At 38.8% G+C, this 19,754-nt stretch overlaps 1 protein-coding gene across 5 annotated transcripts; it reads left to right on the top strand.

Annotated features, from left to right (window-relative positions):
• The first annotated feature begins 1,235 nt into the window (after positions 1-1,235).
• Positions 1,236-18,721, top strand: ANKRD22 (ankyrin repeat domain 22). Of its 5 annotated transcripts, XM_054728899.1 has the most exons (7): positions 1,236-1,429; positions 2,506-2,707; positions 10,188-10,379; positions 13,739-13,846; positions 14,171-14,248; positions 17,647-17,745; positions 17,982-18,721. In XM_054728899.1, the coding sequence occupies exons 2-7, from the start codon at positions 2,687-2,689 to the stop codon at positions 18,057-18,059; spliced, it is 576 nt and encodes a 191-aa protein (XP_054584874.1). In that variant the 5' UTR covers positions 1,236-1,429; positions 2,506-2,686; the 3' UTR covers positions 18,060-18,721. The 5 variants fall into 5 exon arrangements, with proteins under 5 accessions (XP_054584874.1, XP_054584875.1, XP_054584876.1 ...); XM_054728897.1 differs by lacking the exons at positions 1,236-1,429; positions 2,506-2,707 and adding an exon at positions 2,359-2,466; XM_008152965.3 differs by lacking the exon at positions 1,236-1,429 and having other exon boundaries at positions 2,372-2,707.
• The last annotated feature ends 1,033 nt before the right edge of the window (positions 18,722-19,754 follow it).

Raw genomic sequence — 19,754 nt, 5'->3', positions numbered from 1 at the left:
AGGGTCTAAGGCTTCTCCACTGATAATGTTATTGGAGAATTTCATGGATTGCCTCACTCTGTTGCTAGTGGGAGTGGGGCTCTTGAGGTGCCACTGAAATGAGCATTTCCTGGAGGCCCCCATGGGAAGATGAGATGTGGTAGAAAGCTTTATTTCAGTGGAATTACATCCGTCCCTGGGTTTCTAAAGTCCCATTTCCCTTAAACCTGTCCTGGAAAAGGAACAGCTAGGGATTCAGTAGACCTAAAAGCAAAGCCAGCGTCCAGAGTTTCTCTTCCATGGTGCAGTTGAGTTCAGTACAGCATCAGATTAGTTCCAGTTCATTAGTCCATTATGTGTGGGGCCCAGTGCAGAGGGTAAGAGCTCCACATGCCAGGAGTCAGGTGCGAGCAGCAAGAGAGAGAGGGGGGACTCCTTTGTTCAGGAGCTGATGTCTCATATCTTCCCATGCTTGCAGTCACCATGTCTACTCTGAGCAATGACCTGTTCCCAGGTGTGACCCAGTCACCCAGACCTCATCGAGCATACATTTATTTGACCCTCCTTTGTTCCTTTCCAGTTAATTAATAACTGGGATAAATACCACCATATCATAAGAGTTTCCAGAGATTTTGAGTCACCCTTCTCCTCCTGGTACAGACAGGAGACGCCTTTACAAATGGAGATTTCTTTTATAAATTTAAATATCCCTTACAATAGGTTGAATTTCACTCTATTTTCAGAGACTCTCTTGTGTGTCTACAATTTTTCAAAAATAACCAATTCAACGTAATCTTTATACCAAAAAGGCCTTTTTAGAATGGCATATTTTGCTAACCTTCAGGATGCAGTGAAGAGAGATTTGTCGAATCCAATTAGGTGAGTTGTGGTCCTGATAGGAAATTAAAGAAACCTGAGTTCCGTCAGAGAGAAAGAGCTTGGAGAAGGAAGCTAGCAGCAACCTTAGCAGAGAGGTTGTGAGAGCGAAGAGACTGCCGCACACGCTAGTTAAAGGAGGTTACAAAAGAAACTAAAAGGGGTTATGAAAGATTTGCATAAGAAAGTGATGGACCTAATGGTAATAACAATGTTTAAGTCTATGGAAAAGATACTTAAATGTTTTAAGAAACTAAAGAAATTCAAAGAAAAGCAAGCCAATGAGGAAGTCAACTGCAATCTTCGAGGATATTGCAGACTTCCGTTTCCATCAGACTACCAAACTCTTAAACTCCTACCAGGTTGGCCCCAAGTCCAAGTCCATAGTAAAGTAGGTAATTCTTGTTATAACAATAATAGAGGTGATTCACATGTGATCAGTGGCGGAGGAAGAATTTCCCTGAATAGGCTCAGGACTAGAATCCTGGTCCTTGATCTTGGCCACTAAAGAACCTTAACTAATTGCATCAACCACATCAATTTGCTTGGAATGACTGAACTGTTTCTTTCATGGGTATGTGTGGGTATTTTAAATCTGGGAAAGTTTAATATTTTGTGATGACTGAGTTAAGTTCAGAGAAGATGTGTGAGTATCTGATACTAATATAGAAAATGTTTACAATGTTTAAGGGATTTGGCATGTTAACCATGTTTGACCAAGTGAACTGGTAATTCCATTTAAAATGTATAATAGAGTAATTGATTTTTAGACTTACAATTTTTAAATTGAATATTATAAAATAATTTGGCTAAATTTGTGAACAGCATTAAAATGTTTAAGACAATTTAATATTTATTATGTTAGTATAATTTACCAGATTTGCAAGACCATTTAATTAGCTGGGAAAATATTCCCTGTTAGGCTTAGAATTGAAGTGCTCAAAAACAAAACTTAAATATAGTAATGCTATAAATGTAATTTAAACCTTTTATAATAATTTAATTAACTAGGATGTTAATGGATTGATTCTTCAAAGAGTTTAGTGTTTTCAATTTGGGTTGAAACTTGACTCACAGATCCCCTTAAAGTGATTATGGACACATTTATGTATAGAAAATAATATATTTTTATAGAAATATAAAATAATAATAATTTATGTATATCAAGCATAATAAAATAAAATAATATGTGTACAATAGCTTATAAATTGACCTTAATATATTATTTTAAGTAGTTTATATTAATCAACAACATCAAGAAAAAATAAACTTCTCTGTACTTAAAGAGAGCAAATAAACCATAGCCAGAGTTTTGAAGAAGTTTTTTCATGAAAGTCAAGGCCTATGGCTGACATATGGTTCTAACAAGTGAGTTTGCCGGTCTCTAGCCTTTCGCAATAGCTTCTGAAAACCAGATTTCATTGAGGAAATGTCCTAAACACGGTACCCTATTTTGAACTCCATGTCCTTCCTGCCAATGTGAGAAGCTTCCTTTCCTTCTCAATTTGCTTCTTCTTCCCACTTGCTACCCCTGGGCAGAGCAGATGTGACTCAGAAACCGGTTTCTCAGGCTTGTAACTTTAGATGATGCACAGCGTGGGTCATTACCGGGTAACTAATGCTTTTGTTTCATTGGGCTGGGCCCTCTAGAAGGTGGTGTTACTGTCTGTGTCGCTGGAAATGCACTCACAGGTGTGGAAAGAAAGGGTTTGCCACTGACCTGGACTTCTGGGACCTTTCTCTCTGCTGGGAAGCATTTGGATGTTAATCAGGACTACCTACGGAAGATTGGAGAAGCTGTGGGGGTGAAGTAAGTCTGTGAGAGACCAGCATGGGGATCCTATACTCTGAGGTAATCTTTCTGAAAATAAGACTCCAAAGGTGTTAAAAACTGCTCATGTTTTTCGAATGTAACTAACTTCCCGTCCCTGTTAATCTGTCTCCTTTTCTTCTGTTGAACTTTATGTGAGCGCATCATGTCAGAACAAAGTCCTGTGTGTTCATCTTTCTGATGTTTTAAATATTTTAGGGCAAACTGTTCTTGTAATTCTAAAATGTTAGCTACATATAAGTAAAGAGGAATACAACATACATTTCGTGAATACACATGTTTGCAGGGGTAATTTGGGCCTTGCAAAATGGAGTTTGAGTTGTCCTATTGTGACATCAAACATCCTGAGGAAAAGTGAAAATTGCACCTAACTGGATTTTCTTAAACATACAAAAGATAGTCTGGTTCTCTTATGGAAATACATATACAGAGTACCGCCTTTCAGCAGGTATTTGAAAGGAAATTCACCTCTAGTAATTGTTAATGAAGACTTTCTCTGTATAGAAGAGAAATAAAAAACAATATATTTTCAAATATACTTTTTTAGTTCTTTCTTTTCACATCCGATGGATCCAAAAAATGCTTTTTCCTGTATTGAAAGTAGCCTATTAGAATCAAATTAATTTTTAACTACATTTCAAAGGAGTGCAAGTGAGTAATGCCTCAACAAGTACAAGAGACGCGATGGCATTATTATTCACTATTTGCTCCCTCTAACACATCAACCGGTTAGTCTGCATTTCATTACAGATGCTCAACAGAACCTCATTGGGTGGTTCTTGTAGTACTAAAGGCAGTTTCTCCCCATTTGCAGTTACTTCGAACGCCAGTGTGTGTGTGTGTGTGTGTGTGTGTGTGTGTGTGTGTGTGTGTGTGTTTACTTTTCTATAGTCAACGTGTTCTTTGATTAGTTTATAATTCTAGGTATGTCTTGCCCAGTGACTTTGGTCTGGTGAAAATGACAACACTTGTAAACACTCAAGTAACTCATGCTTTAGATTGCCTAAATGTCAGCGAGAGAAAATTGTTTCAAATGCAGTTTCAAGTGCCTCCTCCCCACGGAGTGTTTCCCTGTCTGTGGTAGTGACAGAAACCTACTTTTGCAGGAGCATCCAGGTGGCACTGATGTAGGTGATCAGTTTACCACCACAGTGATCTAGGCTAGTGCTTCTCAAATTTTAATGTGCACCGATCACCTCAAGATTTTGTTTCAAATGCACATTCTTGTTCTGCAGCTCTGGGTGAGGCCCGTGGGACCTAAGATTATACATATCAGCTCACGGATGCTTTTGTTGGTCCACATACCACTCTGTGCATAGCCAGTGTATAGTTAACTATAATCTAGGCCCTGGAAATACTTACATTTAAAAAAAGAATTCTGCATGAGCAATGCAGTTGTTTGTTGATTGTGTGTTGATTTGGCAAGTGGTTGAGTCAAGGCAAGGCAGGGCAAGACATGTTGAATCACTTATAAGTATCAATGAGACTATGCCCAGAAGTGAAATATATGCTGCACTTTTCAGATCTATTGAGGACAAAGCAGCTTGGAATTTACTATGATATTTTAAAACAAATACAACAGCCACACACACACACACACATACGCACACAGAGTGAGAGAGAGAAACCCTGATTTACCTAGATGGTCATAGGTAACTAATCAAAGCTCATAATTAATATTGAACCAAAAACAGTCTAAGGTAATACTAAAATAAATGCTGCCGTGCATCTCAGTTTGACAAGTGGAAGTGGATTTTAGGCTCTCCCATTTAAGGCTGTACACTGTCTACTTTAAAAATGTGAAACACCTGCCAACTCAGTCATTTCCAGGAAAAAATTGTTTACCTTTTTGGAAAATATTTTTTCAATTTTCAGGATTACCCTTAATATCAACTTCTCCTTCTCCTCCTCTTCCTCCTCCTCCTCCTTCCTGTTTTCAGGTTAAAATAGCTATAAATGAGGGTAGGTAAAGGCACTTGCAAAACTACTTAGAGCCGTGGTCGACAAACTGCGGCTCGCGAGCCACATGCGGCTCTTTGGCCCCTTGAGTGTGGCTCTTCCACAAAATACCACGGCCTGCGCGAGTCTATTTTGAAGAAGTGGCGTTAGAAGAAGTTTAGGTTTAAAAAATTTGGCTCTCAAAAGCAATTTCAATCCTTGTACTGTTGATATTTGGCTCTGTTGACTAATGAGTTTGCTGACCACTGACTTAGAGTAGCAGGTTTCAGAGTAAATGTCTAATCTCCCAGCATGACAGCTGTGGCAGGATGCTGTTTGTGGAATGGCTGTGTTTGCTCTGCTGTCTTTACTCTCCAGCAGCCCTGAACCCAGGAGATATTCCACTAGTGTGAGAGTTACTCTCACTGAAATCCCACAGCGACTTTTCATTTTGGCTGATGGGTTTAGACATTTCTCATTTTCAGTTGACAGATTTCACGGTATCCCAGAGCAATGGATTTGAGAGCTACACTGATTCTGCCAAAGATTCAGAAAATCCTCAGTATCCCAAGATATCAGCTTCTTGATATCTGGATTAACATCATGCTGTTAAATGTCCAGAATTAGAATCTGACTTCGGTGATGGATGAAAAATGCTGAAGGGAAATGGGTTCTTCTGGATTGGAAGAAAACTTAGGTTGCTTGTTCCAGTTGTAGTTGGGAGTTACATGTGAATGGAAAAAAGGAAAATGAACAAGCTTAGCCTCTCCTTCTGGTATTCTGACCCAGAAGGTCTGGGGTGAACCCTCTGTGCACTCTCCCATCCATAATTTTAAAAAGGTTGCGAAGCTCTGGAGTAATCTCTCAAATATTTAAACATTGCCTACTCATGTGCATGTGCCAGTCTCTCATTCACCCTGTACCAGTCACCCTGCATTTCCTATAAAGAGTGTGAACCATTAAATAAGAACAAAGCAAGAAACATCCAGTCCTGCCCCATTCCCTGGTTCTGTACTGCCCTGACACATCTACTTTTATTTAAACTTTTTGTAAAGTTCAACTTCCCACTTGGAGTGTGAGAAGCTCTTTGAGATTGGACACACAGGCTTACCGTGTTTTTTTTTTTGTTTTTTTTTTGGTTTTGTGTGTGTGGTTTTTTTAAAGCTGTAGGGGAGGAAAAATGCTTTTTTGCTTTACTCATCTTAGGTGCATTGGCTGGGGCCCTGTTAAATAGACTGACAGCAGAAAAACAAACAGGAGTTTATGAACACCTGCATCATGCATTTATACGAGATGAGTAACTCAACGTGTGGTTAGAACTTGGGCTCATATAGCATCTTAACGAAATAATAAATTTTTAGTGGCAAGACAAAGGAAACAGACTGAGTTTCTGGGAGTGATGAGTTATGGGAAGACACATATATAGGGAAGCTAATGGAAGATAAGGGCTACTTGGTAAATTTTATTATGTAGATGGCACCTTCTCTGGGCTAACAAGAGTTACTATTGTCTTCTTCTTAAAGAGGGAAGGGGGGAACACCTTCACAAATTTATGTCCTACTTTTAGCTAAATGGGGGTAGAATGGAGAGCTTTCCTTGTATCAGCTTCTTCTCAATTGCCTTAGGTCAAAATAATCTTTATGCTGAGAGTTGTATTTTGAATTGAATATTCTGCTACCCTTCAGAACCTTGAATTGCTAATAGTGATAATATACATATATGTATATCATATATATATTACATATATATATGATATATATACATGATGATAATATTTTTTAAATTGAGATATAATTGACCTAGATTAATTTCGGGAATACGATGTAATGATTCAATATTTGTATATGTTGCAAAATCATCAACATAATACGTCCAGTTAACATCCATCACCATACATAGTTACAATTTTTTTTCTTATGACAAGAACTTTCAAGATCCATCCTCCTATCAGCTTTCAAATATACAATTCAGTGTTTTTAACTATATTCACCATGCTGTACATTACATCCTCAGGACTTATTCATTTTATAACTAGAAACTTGTACCTTTGACCTCAGATAACCACCAATCTGTTCTCCATATTCATGTGCTCCAGTTCTTTGTTTTGTTTTCATATTCCATATATAGGTGAGATCACACAGTATTTATCTTTTCCTGTCTGACTTATTGCACTTAGCATAATGCCCTCAGTGTCCAGCCATATTGTCATAAATGGCAAGATTCCCTTCTTTTTATGGCTATTATTCCCGTGTGTGTGTGTGTGTGTGTGTGTGAGAGAGAGAGTGAGAGAGAGAGAGAGAGAGAGAGAGAGAGAACCACATTTTTTTTTATCCATTCATCCACCAATTGGCATTTATACTGTTTTCAATTTTTTTAAGAAAGAAGGAGAGGCAGGCCTGTCTGGCTCAGTGATTGAGCATCGACCTATGAACCTGGAGGTCATAGTTCAATTCCCTTCCAGGAAACATGCATGGGTTGTGGGCTCTATCCCCAGTGTGGGGTATGCAGGAAGCAGCTGATCAATAATTCTCTCTCATCATTGATGCTGCTGTCTCCCTCTCCCTTCCTCTTTGAAATAAATAAAAATATATTTTAAAAAAGATGGAGAGAACGAGGGAGCATCCCAGAGTTGGGCCTAATATCTGCAATACAGGATATGCTTGGAGCTAAGTGAGAGAACCTGGCTTGGAATAATCAACCTCAGCTGTGTAAGCTGGACTTTTAAACAGGGTGATTCATTTAAACCCTTATCACACATATTTATGTTCATATTATTTACAACATGTTGGTAAGTTTACAAACATGTAATGAGGACGTTATATACCTGGCCATGTTCTAAACACTTTATATGTATTAATACAGTTCATAAAACAGCCATATAAGTTGGTCACTATTATTGTCCTTATTTTACAAATGAAAAAAAAAAATGAGGCAAAGATAGTTTAAGTAGCTTGCCCAGGGTTATGCAGCTAAAAAGTACTTACTGGCTAGAGATCAGGGGCTGGGATACGAGAACTATGTTTTTATATTCAGGAGAATTCTGCTTACATCACTGATGAGCATACTAAGTTCTTTTTCTACTTGCTATCTCAACAGGGGTGTCATACTCCAAAAAGGAGTTGGTCTTAACCACTGCCATTCTTCCAGTATTCCTCTCTACTAGGATATACTACTGTTCTTTTCCCTTAGTGAAAAGAATGGGGTAAACTAAATCCAGGTTCCAATGAGGTACATTCTTAGGAATTTGTGCTTAGCAGACCTATAGAATCTTCTGTAGATGCTTGACTCTGTCAGCTGGGGATACAGGCTTTAAAAAGAATGTCTGGAAAATCATATCATAATGATGTATCCTTTTAAACTTTGAGAAGGTCTAATGATATGGTTATTGGGAGCAGAGGGATATACCGTCCAACACCCAACATGTATATACATACATGAAACACACATAACATACATATACGTGCACATGCACACACACACCCTTAATATTAATCTTTGGGAATGGGTCTGTTTTTTAGATGCTACTATAAAAAAAAGGAACATAGTTCAAAGAAGAGAGGTATTGTTTTGAAATATACAGTGTCCAGAGAGTGCAATTTAGGTTGAGCAGGGCTTATCGGGAGAGCTGGTAGAGTTGAGGAGAACTCATTCTACAATATAGGAAAAGGGAATGCAAGCTAATTGGAAAAAGGATTGCCTCCCTTCACAGTCTCACCAGTTCGTTCTCTCTCTACATCTAGCAAATTTTTGGCATTCTATATTCAAAAAGAGCACCTGGACTTCCACCCCAATTGGTGTTTTGAGTCTTTCCTTGTATATTATAGTAATTTTTACAAATTATAATGTGGTACTAAGTCACCTTTCAAAAAGGAAATAGCTTTAATGTATAACAGACCTGTACTGCAGGCTTAGCCCACTGTAGCTTCTTAATGTGTTTCTACAACCTGATGCTTCAAACAATTTTATATTTTTATGCATCTCATGTAGACACTTTCATTATGATTTTCCTAAATATCCCCCATCATGCTAAAGAGCATCTTCTACCTTTGTCACAATTTTCTCTCCTACGTTATTAACCCATTCATCTATGTAAACATAATTGCTATTTACAGAGTTCTCTATGTTTATTTATTTAGGATAAGTACATACTAGCATACTAGTAAAGAATGAAGATGAAACCTCAGCCTTTCTGGCAAAAATATCAACAAATGTAAAGTTCTCTCTACTCCAAATCTCTGTTCTTCTTCCCTGGCTTTGGCCTTAGATCCAGAGTTGTCATTCTGTTAGTAAGGCACATGCATCCATTTTTGTTCTCTAGACTATCACCTCTTCACTCTCTTTGGGCAATTATCTACTCTTTCATAACCACCCCTGCCCATCAGCACTGGGTCCTTGTGTTTTGATAATTATTGGTGTGGCTAACATTAATTGAGGGTTTATTGGGTCAGATCTGAGTGAAGTGCTTCATCTACACAATCACCTTTAAAACTTTCTGTAACCTGATAAAGAAGATGTAACTATTAAATTCAGAAGGAAACTGAACATAGGAAGTGTAAGTAAGTTGTCCAAATAACTGTTACATGGGCAAATTGAGATTGGAACTCAGAAATTTGCTTCTAGAGCCTGTACTTATAACCAGTCGACAACACCACTTTGCCTACAAATGTGCAGAATGATGGCCATATTCTGCTACTCCTGTCCACTTGCAAGTTCCCTCTTAGCTTTCACTGCCAAATTTACCACAAATTCCTCTCCAATCACATCCTCTAATTCTTCATAGACCATGTATGCATGCCTTTGTATTCTGTCTTCTGCCTTCTCTATAAAAATTGATCTCTGAATGGTCAGTGCTTTTATGACACTGAACTGCCCCCTAGTGGAGACTGAGAATTTATAACAGCATAGAATCTTTTCAGCGGTTTTTCAATCCATGCAACAAATCACTTGTATGTCTAGAACAAATGTTGAGTCCCTAAAGAACCTCGTAAGATTTGCTGTTTTTGGAGGATGGATTGGAGCTGAATGTGTGAGGCTAAGAAGTAAGGCCAATTAATGACCAGGTTTGCAATAGATCTGGTGAGAATTATGATCTGAACTAGTGCTTTGGCAGTGAGGATGGGCAGGAGGGTTCTGATTGTGTTTGGGGATGGAATTATCATGGTAAGTTTCCAAATTCTCACTGGTTTCCTCTACAGTGCAAGTTCCTCCAAGTTTTAAGAATTTTAGAGGCCAACAGAATTCATACTATTCCTTCAACCCAAAGGGACAGCCCCCCTTCTCTTTCTCATTCTTAACTTGCCAACCAGCACTTTTCTACTGGATTTTCTGTCTTTTCCTTTTCTTGCTTTAGTTAAGTCCCAGTAAGAATTTTGAGGAGCCCAAGTAGAGGAGGCTTTACGTGATGTCCCGTGGGAATGTGTACCAGTATTGTCAAATCTTTCTTTTTTGGTGGAGGAGGGGGGGGTACAGAAGTTTGTACATTTCTGTGTGCCATGCAATTTAAGAAATCTGTGGTTTAATTATACTTATATTTCAAAATCTGTTTTTGTTTATCTCTCCTCAGCCTATCTGCCAGGCAGCCTATCAGAACGACTTTGGTCAAGTGTGGCGGTGGGTGAGGGAGGACAGCAAGTACATCAACATTCAAGATGGCTTTAATGGAGACACTCCCCTGATCTGCGCCTGCAGGCGAGGGCACCTGAGAATCGTTTCCTTCCTTTTAAGGAGAAATGCTGATGTGAACCTCAAAAACCAGGTGAGGCCATGACGCAGCAGTGGAGAAGTAGTTGCCCATGGTACTTACTCTTAGCATGGATGGAGCAGTGAATGTCATTTTCTGATGCTAGTAGCTCCTGACACCAACAATTTCTTTTTTACCTTACTTTAGAGCAGTGGTTCCCAATGTGGGGCACATGCCCCAGAGGGGGGGCAATTTGATTTTTAAGGGGGGCAATTCGAGAATGAGTTATTAACAGTGAATTTTTTGCATTTCTTATGATTCGAGGGGCCTCATATGAGGTATATAAATATATGTTGTGACATATTTATGCATTTTAATTCTCTATTATATGTTTTGAAATGTTATTGGCTATTTTTCATATCACTTCATATTATTATTATTATTTTTAAATAATTTCTTAGTGATTTCTTCCTCAGTCCTTCAACTGTCCTTTCGTTCTTTAATTTTTCTTTTTCATGGATACCATGTTCTTTGGAAGCTTGTTTAGACCAAGTTAATGGCCTTCTAGGCTTCCTCCATGGGAATAGGAGCTCACTTTTTGAATAATAAGAATTATATGTCACAGAGAGGACATCAGGATTTCAGAGATGCTTAGGTGGGGCATGGCCAAAGAAAGGTTGGGAACCACTGCTTTAGAGAGACTGACACATACTGAGGATATTTTATTAGGCTAGAAAGCAAAATAAAGTTCAATCATCAGGCATATTTTGTGGTTAATTATGTCCTTAGAATTTCTGAAAAGGAAGAGAATGGTTCATTCATATGTCTGGCTAGAGCTTCCTTTCTTTTCTTTCTCCTCCCCATGTTTTTCCTTGCCCCTCCTTCTATCCCAACTCTGCCTCCTTACTATTACAGGGGTAATGGGAAAAATTTCCTGGGGTGGGGGTGGGGGGTGGAATATTGACCTGCTGGTCAATATTTCATTAGTTTCGTTGGGTTTTTACTTTCTATGTCAATGTACTGATCTCCAGAAGATCCTATAGTTTGCGTATAGAATAGAAGAACGCTAGTGAAAAATTTGCCAAAGACAAATAAGCTCATGAGCCAGAGGTTACTGGAAGCCACATAGAAAGGCCTGGAAGATGCAATATTAGCTGATGTGGAGTCTTCAGTGAAGGAAGAGCAGAATGTATGTCTAAGGCTGTGAATATCCTTTGAGAGCCTCTTTGGAGGTTTCAGTGTCTGCATTATAGTAAAGGCAGCCTTTAAAGTCCTCTGAGTAAACATAAAAAGTCATTGTTTGTAATAATTATGAATGCCCTGTATCCACACAGGTATATTCAATGAGGGAAAACAGCCTGTAGGGCCCCACTTGCCCCTTCTGTCAGTTTAAAGATCAGCCATTTGGAGTAATAATGCACTATCAGAAAAAGAAATCATTTCTGGACTTTCTTGTTTGTGCTTACTATTTTTTTTGTTTGTTTGGTTTCAACGTCATGCTTGTGCTCAATCTAACCGATCTACCGATCTGTAGCTTAGTAGAGTAGGACATGATCTCCCAGCTGAAGAACCAGGTGTGTGGAGTTGTGAGGGGGCGGTGAAGACAGATGTCAATGAGTCACATCCTCTCTCAGGAGATTTTATTAGGAAGCTGAGGGAGGGAGATGTTTGCCAACTCAGGGACAGGACCGAGGAGGCACCTTTATTTCTGTTTCGAAGAGAACCTGAGCCAGCCTCCTGGGATCCTCTTGTTTATAAATATCATGGAAAGGACTTTAGTGGATACCTTCGATTAACAGAGATTTTATCAGAATAAGTGTTTGGTTTGCATCTTCTATTTTTAAAATATTTTCATGCATTTTAAGTGTCTAATCTTTTTTATTTTTCCCAAATGTTAATTTTTGTACATTAACAGTTTGAACCAGTGCTTTCTCGTTTCTTTATCTATATGAATTATTTTCAAAAGTACCAAATAAAGGCCTTAAAAAATTACAAAAAGCTCTGCTGGTGATTTAGATTTATATGCTTAATAGAGAACATAGATTTTATGGAAAGCAAATTAAAGTGTAAAGATAGATACAGATATAGATACAGATATAGATGTATTTTGGCCTGTGAAGTTGACCCAGATTAGAAATGAAAGTCAAGTGTTGATCAGGAAGAAAGCTTAAATCATTATCATTTTACTGGAGCACAATTTAGTAGCACAGTATGAAAAGCACTAATACCTTTTATGCCAGGAATCACATTTTTAGAAACTTATGCTAAAGATAAATTTAGAAATGTTGACAAATCTTTGTGAATGAGGATGTTCAAGTAGTCTTATTTTTATAAAAATCAAAAGTTAAAGACTCAAATGCCCAATGAGTAGGGTTTAGCTAAATAAATTAGAGTAGTTCTATTCAATTAAAAGCCATACGGCCTTTACAGTTATATGTTTGAAAACATTAAATGGCATGGGAAGATGCACATATTCTAAATGTTAATTGAAAAAAAGCATATAAAATGTTGCAGATGCTGTATGAACCTACATTTTAAAAAATCCACCTATATGCACTTTAAAAGATGGGAAGGAAATACAGCAGAATGTCAACAATTAACTCTGGGCTGTTTGTTAATGGGTGACTTTGCTTCATTCTATTATTATCTTCTTGCCTCATTTACAAAACTTTTATGGAGAACACACATACTTCTATGTTAGAAAAACAAAAAGTGTTGTTTAAGAACAGTGCCTCCCCCAAGTGGAAGTTAACCACTCTTTTTCTCTCTGGCTTTCCCTCTCTTCTCATTGACTTGGTTGATTTTCCAATCACAGCAGCCTGTTCCGCATTGTACTTACGTGGCCATGTTTCTATCTCCCTTTGTTGATTATGAGGCCCGAGGCTTTACATTCCTCACAATCCCTAGAAACTTATGTCTATCACCTGATAAATATTTATGTACTTGAAGAATTAAATTGAGTTACTTCCATTCTTCTAGCACTGCCTGTATGCATGTAGAAACAGAAAAATTGCCATGTGGTTAAGATTTGTTCATTAACAAACCACAAAATGAATAACTGTACATATACTATTGGTGATTAGGATTTCCATATTGAATTTAGTCTTGTGTTTATATCTGAACGTATTTTCTCCAAAAAACTAAAATGAGTATGAAAATCCATATTTTGATGATTTATATGATTTACAAAATGTACATTTCACCTGTTCTCTTTCTGTGGCCCTCCCCCAGCTTTTTCTTTAGACTGTACTAGTACTCTGTTCTAATCAATGGAAACCTGGGTTTATTAATCAGATATACTCAACAGAATAAAGGTGGCCCAGATACCATAAGAACAAAAGGCACACACTAATTTTTGATAGGGTAATCTGAAAACAGGAAATTTAAAATGAAATATTTATTCACGAAGAGGTTTTTTTTTTCTTAATTTTTAGAAAGAGAGAACCTGCTTGCATTATGCTGTGAAGAAAAGATTTACCTTCTTTGATTATCTACTCATTATCCTCTTAATGCCTGTCCTGCTCATTGGATATTTCCTCATGGTGAGTACACTTGTGAGAGCAAAGAGTCAGTGAGTAGGACATCAGTATCATGACCCATCAAGGTTTGCTGGGCCAGTGAGAAGTAAAGGAATAATAACAGAATAAGCTCTTGGCTTGTATTCTATAAGTGACATTTCCAACACACAAGCGATGCTGTGATTAAAGAATAAAGCAAGAAGGAAGGTAGCCAAATCAATCAATCAATAGTACATAGGCACATAGGGGGTATTGGGATTAAAATGAAGCCTATTAATTTAAATAATCCAGACATAAGATGAAGAAAAAGTTTGTAAAAAAACCTCTTGTACTTGCCATTTGTCATAGGTATCCAAGACAAAGCAGAATGAGACTCTTGTCCGAATGCTCCTTGATGCTGGCGTGGACGTTAATGCTGCAGACTGCGTAAGTTTGTAATTTTAGTCACTGTGAAATAATATTCAAAATGGTATTTGTAGGTAGTGTACTTGTCATATATTAAGTTGCTTGCTTTATTTTCCTTGACACTTTTGCATTTCTTCTTTTTTTTCCCCACTGCCAGTTAGGTGATCTTGAGGTTGTTTATATACTGCCACTAAACTCGTGGGAATAACATCTTTATTGAATACAGAACATTAAAAAAAAAAAAAAAAAAAGCTGCTCCACCAGTTGTGAGAAGTTAAGGAAGATGAAGGCTCTGATAACAAAATTCCTCCTTGGTAGTTAAGAGGCTGGAGTCAGAATGCCTTCATGTAAACCCAGGCTTGCCACTTTTTACCTGTGTGCATTTTGGCAAGTTATAAACTTCCTGGACGTTCTGTTTCCTTCTCTGTAACATGAGCATATAGATAAGTTACAGGGCTGACTCATGTAAAGCACTTAGCAGAGTGCCTGAACGTGGTTCGTGCTCAATGAACGTTAGCAGCTGCTACTGAAGCCAAGATCCCAATCAGGAAAGAGAGTCCCCACCTGTGAGCTAAAGAAAACTAAGGGCAAGCAAGGGTCAAGGAAAAATCCAAATGATGGTAAGAGCAGTGGTAACAGGAGCAGCCTCAGCTAACTTCCCCCTGATAATAGGTTTTGCTTTCACCGTTTACAACTGCAACCTTGAACTCATCTTCCTCCCTTACATGATCAGAAGTGTTTCAAAAAATTATTTGTAAGGAGTTTTATTTGCTTATATTGATTGAATGACATTTTTTATTTCTAGTTCTTTACTGAAAAAGTAGGCCAGTCAAAACTGGATTTAAAAATAACCAGTATTCTGTTTATGACCCCTAATTTATGTTGTACATATCTATATATACTACTATTCTATGTTCTGTGATAGATAAAATGTCCCCATCCCTGTTTATATTAATCATTTACATATTTTTAGTTTGGGTTATATTGGTATCATGTTTAAATTGAGGTAGTTCTCATTCTCTCTCTCTCTCTCTCTCTCTCTCTCTCTCTCTCTCTCTCTCGTGTGTGTGTGTGTGTGTGAGAGAGAGAGAGAGAGAAAGTTGATGAAATGTATGCTTTTCCTTTTATTTCAAATATAATTTTTTGATTAATTTGTATGGACTACTACTGTGAATCATCTTCTTAGATAACTTTGAAATATATTAAGATGTCATTAAAATTAAGTAAAAAGTAATTAAAAATGTTTAAAATTTTGCTTGTGAACAAAATTTCTCTCTAGTTATCTATGCCTGTCTCTACCTCTAGATAGAGAATTATATTCCTGTGCATGCTCATACATATATGCACATACATGCACATATTTTACCATTTACATTTTTAAAAAACTACCTGTATATTAAGACCCAATTTCCAACTCCAAGTAATGCAGTGTATTGAATCTTTTAGACTTTCTTTATTTCACATGGAAAAATTCAGAGCCAGATCTTGCATTCTTCATGCCATCCTACCTAATAAAAGAGAAACATGCAAATTGACCGTACCTTTGCTACGCCCACAGCCAATCAGAGTGAACAAGATGGCAGTTAATTTGCATATGTGGGCGCTGAGTGGCCTGGGTCCCGGAAACATCCTCCGGACCCAGGCCTCTCCTAGCCAGTAGGCCCGCGCTTAGGTCCTGAGCAGCAAGGGTCCCAGAACTCCCCCTGGCCACTCAAAGCCTATGGGTGCAGGCGCCAAGCCGCCTGGATGTTCCCGCCCCACCCCCAGCAGCTTGCAAAGGCTCGCGCATGAAGCGGCGGTTTGGGGCCATGCCCCCAGCCAGGCGCCCACGACCAGGGGCTGGCTGCTGGCCTCTGGGGTGTGCCAAGACCCTGGCGGCCACCACTGCATGCTGCCCAGGGTCCCTGCATTCCCCCAGCCTGGGGCCCATGGTGGGGCTGGCTGCTGGCCTCGGGGCATTTGGAGACGGGGATGTTCCCGCCCCACCCCAGAGGCTTTCCAAGCTCCAGCACCAAGTGGCGGTTCGTGTCCACACCCCCAGCCCAGCGCCCTCCACAGGGGGATGGCTGCTGGCCTCTGGGGTGTGCAGAGACCCCGGCAGCCACCACTGGGTGGCAGGGACACGCCCCTAGCCCAGTGGTCACAACCCAGGGGCTGCATGAGCTGCAGAGGATACACCTTTTTAAAAAAATATTTTATTGATTTTTTTTTTTAACAGAGAAGAGGGGAGAGGGATAGACAGTCAGAAATATCAATGAGAGAGAAACATCGATTAGCTGCCTCCTGCACACTCCCCACTGGGGATGTGCCCGCAACCAAGGTACATGCCCTTAACAGGAATCAAACCTGGGACCCTTCAGTCTGCAGGCCCATGGTCTATCCACTGAGCCAAACCAGTTTGAGAGTAAACACCTTTTCTGACCGCTCATTGGCTAAGCTACCTGTACGCTGCCACTTGCAGTGTTCTTGGTAATCTGGGTTATAAGAATCCAAGAAGGTGATCTAGGGTTTTTCCACCACACTCCTGGAGGAAAAAATGAAGGTCCCTTGAGGGGTCCCAGATTGGAGAGACTGCAGGCTGGGCTGAGGGACAACATCCCCCCCACACTCCCCACACCCCCATGCACGAATTTCGTGCACCGGGCCTCTAGTAACTTAATAAAAAAATATGAGCTCACAGTATTATTTCCTATGATCTTAGAGGAGTTTCTAGGGAAAAAGATCCAAGATTAATCCTGATAATCTTGATAGTCAAGGATATTATTTCTTCACTTACCAAAACCATGGTTGTTTGGCTTTGAAAGGCAAAAATTTTTAGCACAAATGTCCCAGCTATACATTTCTTTTAATCTGTAGTTAGTGTTTTAAATTAGTGCCAACGAGATAGATCCATTAATTTATAATACATAATATAATCTACAACCAACCAAGTATGGGAGATTTCTATGTCAAACTGCACTGGTCTTGCAGGTGAGCTGTAGAAATATGAGCAAGGGCCACAGAATGTGGGATTTTTAAAAATAAAAAACCATAGAGGATGATATCTGCAAAGTGGCCGATATGGAGACTCTCAGGGAAGAGATGGTCACATGATCACAATGCTGATTGGCCAGGCGTACAGAAAATATCCCAAGAAATTTTGGGATAATTCAGCATTCGCCTTTTATAAGTTGCATTTTTTTTTTTTTCAGTTTGAACAGAAAATGAGAAAGGAAGGTATTGATGGCTTATAGAACATTATTAATGTACATAGGGGCAGAAAAGACTTTAAGAACAAGAAATACCATTGCATATAGATGGTTGCAAACTGTTTTGCTTAGTTGTATACTATGAAATGAGAAGAGCACTGGCTAAGAAGCCTCATGCTGCGGTCTGTAGAGTCCGATGGGTGAGCTGCATGTTGGTCCTTTGTGTTTCAGTACGGCTGCACGGCGTTGTATTATGCCTGTGAAATGAAAAACCAGACCCTTATCCCTCTGCTCCTTGAAGCCCAGGCAGACCCCACGATAAGAAATAAGGTAAGAAACTGGCCCCATGGCCTGAAGTTCCCCAGCTCATGATCTTCTAACTTCGCCTTGTGTGGAATTAAGTTAATGGCTTCTGATGTAAACAAAATTAATCATCCTATTAAACATTAAGTTATCCTATTACTGTTAGATCTGAATAACATTTAAAGTCTTTGCCAAGCCTGAGAGTCAATCAGTCTGAACTATTGGCTGGACTCTTAAGAAACGATCATTTCTTTTCTCCTCAGAATGGTGAGAGTTCCCTGGATATTGCACGAAGATTAAAATTTTCCCAGATTGAATTAATGCTAAGGAAAGCATCATAACGCTTGTAGCCTCAGCTGGAGAAGCAGAAACAGTTAAAGGACTGGATTCTGTCTGCATCTTGGACTCTTGGTCTGTGGGCCACTCAACTGGATGCAGCCATTTTATGGTGATGATGATGGTTGTTGCCATGGATAATGTTTTTGAAGAGCTCTGTAGTCATGTTTTTGCTCAATGGACTTCACCATGGCCCCAATCCTTCCAGGGGAAACACTAAAGCTGTTGAATTCTCCACTTCAGTCAAAATGTGATGCTTCAAAATCAGTCTCTCCTGAAGTAGAGGATACGTGTTATCTCGGACAGTGATCTCTCTTCTCAGCTGTGTGCTCTGATGGAGGCTGTCCTGTCCATCTCATGCCCCAGGAGACACTCTTCCTCTCAGGCCCCTTTAAGTAGTAAGAGGGGTGGAAGTATGTACATTTGTATAGAATGGTGTGTGTATGTGTGTGGGTTTAGAGGTTCACATGTGGATGTTCCTTTGGCAAAAACAACTTCAGCAAAAACATTTATCAGTTGTCAATGGGGCAGTTTTACACCACCAAAATTGGCAAATGCTAAAATCAAGCCTTTTATTTTTTTCTTTCTTGAGAACTGGTTTACCAACACACTGCTAAACATTTTGCTATCAGTTTACAAATAAAGGCTATCTTGATTTTGACCAAGACTATGTAACTATCAAGATGTTTGTTTAGCCCGGCTGGCGTGGCTCAGTGGTTGAGCATCCACCTATGAACCAGGAGGTCACTGTTCAATTCCTGGTCAGGGCACATGCCCAGGTTGTTGGCTCAATCCCCAGTAGGGGGCATGCAGAAGGCAGCCAATCAATGATTCTAATCATCGATGCTTCTATCTCTCTCTCCCTCTCCGTTTCTCTCTGAAATCAATAAAAATATATTTTTTAAAAAATATGTTTGTTTAAGAAGATCTTTGATTCACTTGTGAATGTAAGGCAGCTACTAAACTTGCCAGTTCTCCTTATTTTATTGATACAATTTAAAATATTACTATAGTTTATCTAGATAAAGTGTTTCAAGAAATATCAAATCCAGGCATATTTGCTGAACTATGTATAGGGCCTTAAGGCACATATTGTGTGAGAAAAGTAGTACTGTGTAGATATGGATTCTAAAGCCCTTAAATGTATCTTAATAAATTATTTAAGATTCATTCACACTGTACTCAGTGAGCAGGTGATTCCAGAATATTTTTAAAATGTGAACTTCACACATCAGTTACCTTTGACACACTCACCAGTATACCTTCAATTCAGAAGTTTTCCTAATTGTGCTATGGGGCCCATTCAGTGTGGTTCAGAGGTTAGCATCAACCTATGAACCAGGAGATCATGGTTCAATTCCTGGTCAGAACACATGCCCTGCTTGCAGCTAGATGCCCAGTAGGAGGCATGCAGGAGGCAGCTGATTAATGATTCTCTCTCATCATTGATGTTTCTATCTCTCCCTCTTCCTTCCTCTGTGAAATCAATGAAAATATATATTTTTAAAAATTGAGATATTGGTTCTAGAGTTTTGAAAAATTGTACTATTACTCATATATTTTATATCTGTCATATTTTACACTGTGTGAGAAGCAAACAATTTTTAAAAGAAATAACCAGATTATTTTTAATGAGCAGGGAAATTGTCTAACAGTAACTTTGTCAAGATCAAATGATAAAATACATGACAATTTGTTTT

The sequence above is a fragment of the Eptesicus fuscus genome, chromosome 17, assembly GCF_027574615.1.
Source record: "Eptesicus fuscus isolate TK198812 chromosome 17, DD_ASM_mEF_20220401, whole genome shotgun sequence".
Taxonomy (NCBI): Eukaryota; Metazoa; Chordata; class Mammalia; order Chiroptera; family Vespertilionidae; genus Eptesicus; species Eptesicus fuscus.
This window is presented reverse-complemented; position numbering and strand designations above follow the sequence as displayed.